Genomic DNA, 7,026 nt, shown 5'->3' on the forward strand with positions numbered 1-7,026 from the left:
TCCTATAAATCCATCAACCTGTGTCAAAAAGTGGTTGATTGTATTTGTCCCATTAAAAGGCATTTTTTCTGTAGATTATTTATTTTTCTGTAGCTAATGGATATGCTCTCTTATGTTTCCTGGTTGAGAAGCTTATTGGTTGACTTGTATTGAAAGTTGTAACAATTGTGAATGATTCAAAGAAGTTTTACCATCATTTTGTTTGCTTTTGTGTGTATGTTGCTACATGTATTACATGTATGCGGATTAAAAAATTGTTCATAAAAAATTGACCTGTTTCCCCTCACTCTGAAACCCAAGGATGCTTTGATTTTGGGCGATGAAATGGGTATGGGCAGAACTTTTAACACAGGAATTTTGTGTTTGTCTTGTGTAATTTGTAATGCTTTATTACCTATTTACTGCAGACCACATGCATGATGTGTTGAGCAACGACACAGGACAGAAGCCCTTCTAATGTTAACATTAATTTGTATATAGTTGAACAGTTTCAGGCTTTGATTCAACACAAGGGAAACACTCACCATGAATTTTCAGTGGATCTCGTCAACCTTAATCAGATGACTGATTCACTGTGCTGACACTCGCACCTAGAATGTTTTTGTTTACATTAGATAACCATGTGTAATGTTTCTTACCTGTTTCCTACAGACCCCACGATGTGTCCAGTGATGATACAGGACAGAACAGTTCCATAGGGGAGGAATACTCCAACTCCTTCATTAGTTTTGTTCAGACATCCATGTGTAATGTTTATTACCTGTTTACTACAGACCCCACGATGTGTCCAGTGATGATACAGGACAGAACAGCTCCATAGGGGAGGAATACTCCAACTCCTTCATTAGTTCTGTTCAGACATCCATGTGTAATGTTTATTACCTGTTAAGTACAGACCCCACGATGTGTCGAGTGATGACACAGGACAGAACATGAGTCATTCTAATGTTACGTGTAACACAAATGTTTTTGTTTACAGTAGTTTTGTTCAGACATCCATGTGTAATGTTTATTACCTGTTTCCTACAGACCCCACGATGTGTCCAGCGATGACACAGGACAGAACAGTTCCATAGGGGAGGAATACTCCAACTCCTTCATTAGTTTTGTTCAGACATCCATGTGTAATGTTTATTACCTGTTTACTACAGACCCCACAATGTGTCCAGTGATGATACAGGACAGAAGGCCTTCTACTGTTTTTGTTTACAGTAGTTTTGTTCAGACATCCATGTGTAATGTTTATTACCTGTTTCCTACAGACCCCACGATGTGTCCAGTGATGATACAGGACAGAACAGCTCCATAGGGGAGGAGTACTCCAACTCCTTTGAGTCTCCTGACACCGCCAGGACAGCCAGCAAGGGGCCCGTATGTTCGCTTGTTTTATTACAATATCCTATATGAATAGATAGCGTGTGAAGTCCAGTGGTTACAGCCCTGAATGTGGACTAAGATTAAGAAGCCGTGAGTTTGATACCGACTGTGTCACTTACCCGACATTCACGCTACTGGAAATAAAAAATCCAGTGGAATTTCATGCAATGTTTTATTACAATCTCCTTCGAGGTTAAATAGCGTGTGAAGACCAGTAGTTACAGACCTGAATCTGGACTAAGATTAAGAAGGCTGTGAATTTGATTCTGACTTAGTCGCTCACCTGACATCTACGCTTACTGGAAAGAGTTACAGTCAATATGATGACTTGAAGACGTTAAGCTGTGGTCCACTGTTTATTTGCCTGTCAAAAACATCTGGGGGGATTTTCCTGCAATGAGCCTGTAAATACTGTACATTGAGACAGTCTTTTATTATGTCCAGTAATCTATGAATCCTTACTAAAAAGTTACTGACGCTATCACTAAAGAATAATTTAAAAAATTTAAAAATTTAAAAAGTACATATTCTGTAGAAATTGTCAAATATGTTCAACAAAATATGTTATATTAGTTTTAATTAATTAGTAAATAAATTACTATTCCTTGCTGTACCCCAGGTCCTCACTCCGCCCCCACCCAAACTGGACCTGGGTAGGGGCGCGGGGGTTCGGACACGGGAGAGTCTCGTCTCGCCGCGCTCGCAGAAGGTTCCCGGGAAAAGGCGGGAGTCGGAGAGCGGGTCCGAGGGAGAATCCAACCCACACACGCCATCCGGTTAGTGTACATTTGTATGTAATACTAGGGCTCTAGCCAGCGTCCATTTTTCCGTCAATTGACGGAAATTTGCTGCATGTGACGGAAAAATTTTAAAACCAATCCGTCAACCTTGACGGACAAAAATCCTTTGTGGAAGCTACAGGCGGCTTGGGGACGCCGTCCACGGCCGTATTAAAAAGCCACACATTGTTTGTTTTGCTATTGTTATGATTGTTGATGAAGTGTGTCTGCTCCCTTTCGCATACAATAATCTCATTAAAAACATAGGTCTTAGTTTAGTCTCTCTAACTCCTGGAATAGTATTTTCGCGACAATGGGAATTGGCTGACGGAAAAAATTTCGAGCTGGCTAGAGCCCTGTGTAATACCATTTGATGCTGAGCTCTAACCTTGTTATTAGATGAGTGTAAGGGGTCAGAGATCTGTATAGACTATTGGAACAACCACACTAAGAACCCCAATCTTTAAATGCTTACAGACTGGTTCTTAAAAGCCACCCTCCCACTGCAAGTGGAAGCATTGTATAGTCAACAATGGCTGGTTTGGGGGAATAGTTTAGTGAAAGGGACAGGGTCAGGCTTTGGTTCAGGGTCAAGGCCATTGTATAAGTAGGGGGGAAGCTTTTACTTTTACTGCAACCCCACCCTGACCTTGGAAAGTAACCACGGATGCTTGGGACTTGTGTTGTTTGATCTGAATGATGGACCTTCCATGTGATCCACAGAGACAACATCTGCATGGCCATAGGACCAAAGGGATCTACATGTAGAATTGGGTGTATATACTAGCTAGGGACAGTGATAAGATTGGCAAAAGTATTCCTTACCCTTGGAAGTAACCATGAACTTGTGTGATGATCCCATGTTTGATTTGAATGAAGGATCTTGCACGTGATACACGGGCAAATTCTCAGACCAAAGCAACATTAAGATCTAGATAACACTGGTCATTTTATATCAGTAAAAACAGTTGGTATTTGGAAAATCAACCAAACTTGATGCTCTAGTTTCGAATGAGATATCAGTGCGTAGCTCTTGGCGTACTGAGTATAGTGATATAAAAATAATTATTCTACAATGTTCACAACGTAAGATATCATTGATGGAAAATGCAAGCTGACCGCGGTCTTTTTGGAGCGTCCCGATTATCTTTTAGGTCTCCCCGCGGAGCAAGATTGGGATACCGAAGGGTAAATTTCTTACCCCGTCGGGTCTAAACTCTCAACCCCAGGGAAGACAATGTCAAAAAACATGCTTTCCCGCGGGAAAATTGCATCCCCGGGGATAGAAATGTCAGGTAAAAGTCTCCATCACACCTCTCAGAGAGATGTGAGGGAAGGCGTGAAAGGCGTGAATTGTCATTAGGTCGACCGTTCGGGTCATGATTTGGACCGTTCGGGTCCATATCATGGACCGACGGTTTCACAGTCAGAAAGGATTTTGCTGGATTGATGATTATAAGGCACAATTCAATCCCCTCAGACTGTTGACTGTAAAACAGTCATTGCTTCTGTCACCGTGGTAGTATTCTGAAAATGGTCACCTCTTCACATCCTGAAGCAGCTTAAATATCAAAAATATGTCCAATAGTCAATGGTGTATCTTCGTCAGCAGACAGCCTAATGGTATCTTTCTCACAAACTCAACATCATCCAGATTTTATACCAGATTTTATACAGCTACTTCGCTGTGAACAGTTTGTGTTCCAAAATCATCAAGCAAATTATAAGGTGTGAATGGACTAAGACTACTAAGTCTTATAATGGACTTGTTTTCTGCTCCGTTTTCATTGTGAGGGCCCTGACTTTTAAAAGGCTTCGTGGTAACCATCATGGAGAATAAATACTCAGTATAGACTATAAGGTTCATGTGCCAGTGCACTCAAATAATCACCATCTGTCAATTATCTATTTAGTGTGAGTGGTCCTTTGTTGTCTGTTGTGTTTCACCTTATGAATACAAAAGGAGAATTGTTATTTTACTATATACCTTTTACACAGCTGCATGAGTGTCTCTGAGCATAACAGTGAGAAATCTTTTTGTGCCTTCTTACAATTGCTACCCTATATAAAAATGTCTTTCTGTCTGCCAGCCAAACTGTCTCCAAAAGACTAAGAGTCATGGCACTGCAACCCTCTGCATTGCCCTCATTATGTAAATGACCCAATGTGGACTAGAAACTTGTGAAAATGTAGTAGTTAGAGTGATAATTGCCCTGAAATCCCCACCCATTGTTCCTCCCTTCTTTTGCATTTGTTTACGACCTAATTTCACACTTCCTCCCCGGCCCTACAGGGGTGACCACTGTACAGTTGCAGTATTAGAGTAATATATATCATTAATAACGTCACGTGTAATGGTATGGGAGAGTGAAAAAAAGATACACCATTATCTGAAGAATTGAAATTTCAGACCGGAAAGTCTTACCGTCAAATACTACTCTGGCCTGGCAACTGTCAAAAGCATTTTCCCACAAATTCTATTCCTACTCTTCAAACACCCCTACCCAACCAGAGCCCTTGGATTGTTCCTGTATCCAAACAGTTAGCTGACGATTAGTCCACTACAATCTTCGGGGGCCGAATACCCAAAGTCCCAAGATTGAGAAATGTAGTTTAATTTGAAATAGTTCAACAAGTATAGAGAATAATAATAGACAATTACGATAACATTATTACCTAATGTTAACTGCCCAGATGGCACATAAAATCCCACTATTATTAAAGAAGCTAGTGTTGTTTGGCTCATCTTCCAATTGGCACAATTGTGCAGGTGCTAAGTACATGTCTGACCAACCTCCTTGGTCTGACCAAGGAGGTAAAACCTCCTTGCTCTGACACATGAGACATTCACAATACTAGTATATCATACATACTTCTTTGCTAAACAAAAAACATGAACACCCGATATATTCTTCTGTACAAAGTCATGAGACCGACCTTCATAATTTTGCTAATCTTGATGTTCCTTTCAGGTGTCAGACTTATACATAATAACTGTAGACAGCAACCGTCTGTCCTTCAATATGAAATGTGTATTCGGCCATTGTTGCCGTAACAGACAGAAGACAAACAGGCTTGGCACATTTACTTGGTTGAGAGAAGCTTCTGTTTGAATGGGGAACTTCCCATTCTGCTAAGTGTAGTGTAGGGCTAAGTGTATAAGAAAGGCATTTTCATCAGTTTCGAAGCGATTCGATCGACAGGATTTGCCTTATTAAAGCCCCAGGTTTCCGACTGATACAAAATATGCAATAAGCTTGACATGTGTATCAAAAAGTTTGCTTCTAAACAAGACTCGAAATATAAAGTACATCCGCTTTGGCGATTGATTGTAGACTCGCGTCTTCAACGTCTGCCTGGTCATGTACATACAATATCCATTCACTCACCTTGTGCTTGTACTAAGTATAAAACTCATTACTTGTAAATAAACCCTAGTACAAAGTTACGCTGTCTAAGCTAATCTAAATTTTTGTGGAGTTATCTACAAAAAGGGAAGGATTCAGCAAGGATTTCAATCTCCTTGGATTCAACAAGTCTCCATTCCTATCATAGTAATCTCCGAGTAGATTCCGCAGTCGGGGTAGTTTTAGGCATTTTTTGCGTTGCTTATGTACGTCTTTCTGGAGTTGCGCGTATTTAACAGATAGCGACTCCAGGTCAGGGTCACAGAACACGGAATGGTTATAAAACACGCAATGCTCCATTAAAAAGCGGGTTTGCCTCACAGTCCACTGCCTATGGAATATAGTTGATGATAGCTCCTTGCATATAGCTGTAGATTATCATCTCCTTTTCTTTCTCGAGGATTGTTTTCAAAGCTTTAATTTCAATGACTGTAAGCTATGCATAATTTTGTAGTTGTTGTGTCGGCCATACTGAAGACATTGTTTAGCTTCTGTCAATTGTTTTATCAAAATTCGAGAGCCTATCTTTACATTAAATTTTGTTTTAAAGGAGCCGAACATCAAGAACTTCATAGTGTGTTTTCGTAATTTGTTTTCGTGTAGGGAATTTTGTGAATTTCAGTTGTGGACACCAATGCATTTTCCCTATATTGTGGAACACATTATTTTAAGGTTTAACATATATTCGTAGAAGGGGGTTTTAGGCAGGTATACCGTATACCCTTCTTGATTCAATGTAATATGCTGAGTTGAGTTTCCATCTCCTAAAATAGTACATGAAAACACCTGCTAAGAATTTGAGTTCACTAGTCGTTTACTTCTTTTTGAAAGCTAACATAGCTCTAGATCGTTGACTTTGATTATTTTCTTCTATCAAGAAATAATTCCAAGTGCTGGAGAAAGGAGGTTAAAAAAGCTCCTTGACTGGACAAAGAAATTACGACCAGACATTTCAGGCCATGAGTAATGAACTGACCAATTAAAGTGTCCCTGTCTGCATTCTATGCATAATTAAAGATGAATACAGGTAATTACTTTGGGCCAAGGTGCTAAAAACAATTACTATTGATAATAATGGCCCTGTCAACATGACGAATGGGGTTGTCAGATTCACACGTACAAAAACTACAAAATCCAAGCATGTAAACTTGAAAGGCAAAGACAAGCTTGTATAATAAAAACCTATGATATAATAACATGCAAAGAATACACAACAAGTGTGTTTGCGTGAATTATTTCTGGAAAATTTATTTTACTATCAGAAAGTTAGATATTGACTGTTGAATTCATACGTACTGCCTAAATTTTATCATAATGGACAAACTTTAAAATTGATTAATTTCAAATAATCTGAAGTGTATTCTTATCTTCTGGAAAGCTTTTCTAAAAAGTAGGCAGTCTTCTCTCAGTCTTCTCTACATCCTGTAAAAATTTTGTTACTGTTAGCCATCTGCAACAAGCTG

The 7,026-nt window shown here is 39.5% G+C and overlaps 1 protein-coding gene across 1 annotated transcript in view; it reads left to right on the forward strand.

Annotated features, from left to right (window-relative positions):
• The window catches only part of LOC118422016 (centrosome-associated protein 350-like), a 47,258-nt gene that overhangs the window by 23,779 nt on the left and 16,453 nt on the right, over positions 1–7,026 (forward strand). The window contains exons 20-22 of the mRNA XM_035829520.1: positions 1,030–1,095; positions 1,329–1,371; positions 1,997–2,153. Coding sequence (XP_035685413.1) covers positions 1,030–1,095; positions 1,329–1,371; positions 1,997–2,153 — 266 coding nt within the window. The remainder of the gene's footprint in view (positions 1–1,029; positions 1,096–1,328; positions 1,372–1,996; positions 2,154–7,026) is intronic.

The sequence above is a fragment of the Branchiostoma floridae genome, chromosome 8 (assembly GCF_000003815.2).
Source record: "Branchiostoma floridae strain S238N-H82 chromosome 8, Bfl_VNyyK, whole genome shotgun sequence".
NCBI classification, from domain to species: Eukaryota; Metazoa; Chordata; class Leptocardii; order Amphioxiformes; family Branchiostomatidae; genus Branchiostoma; species Branchiostoma floridae.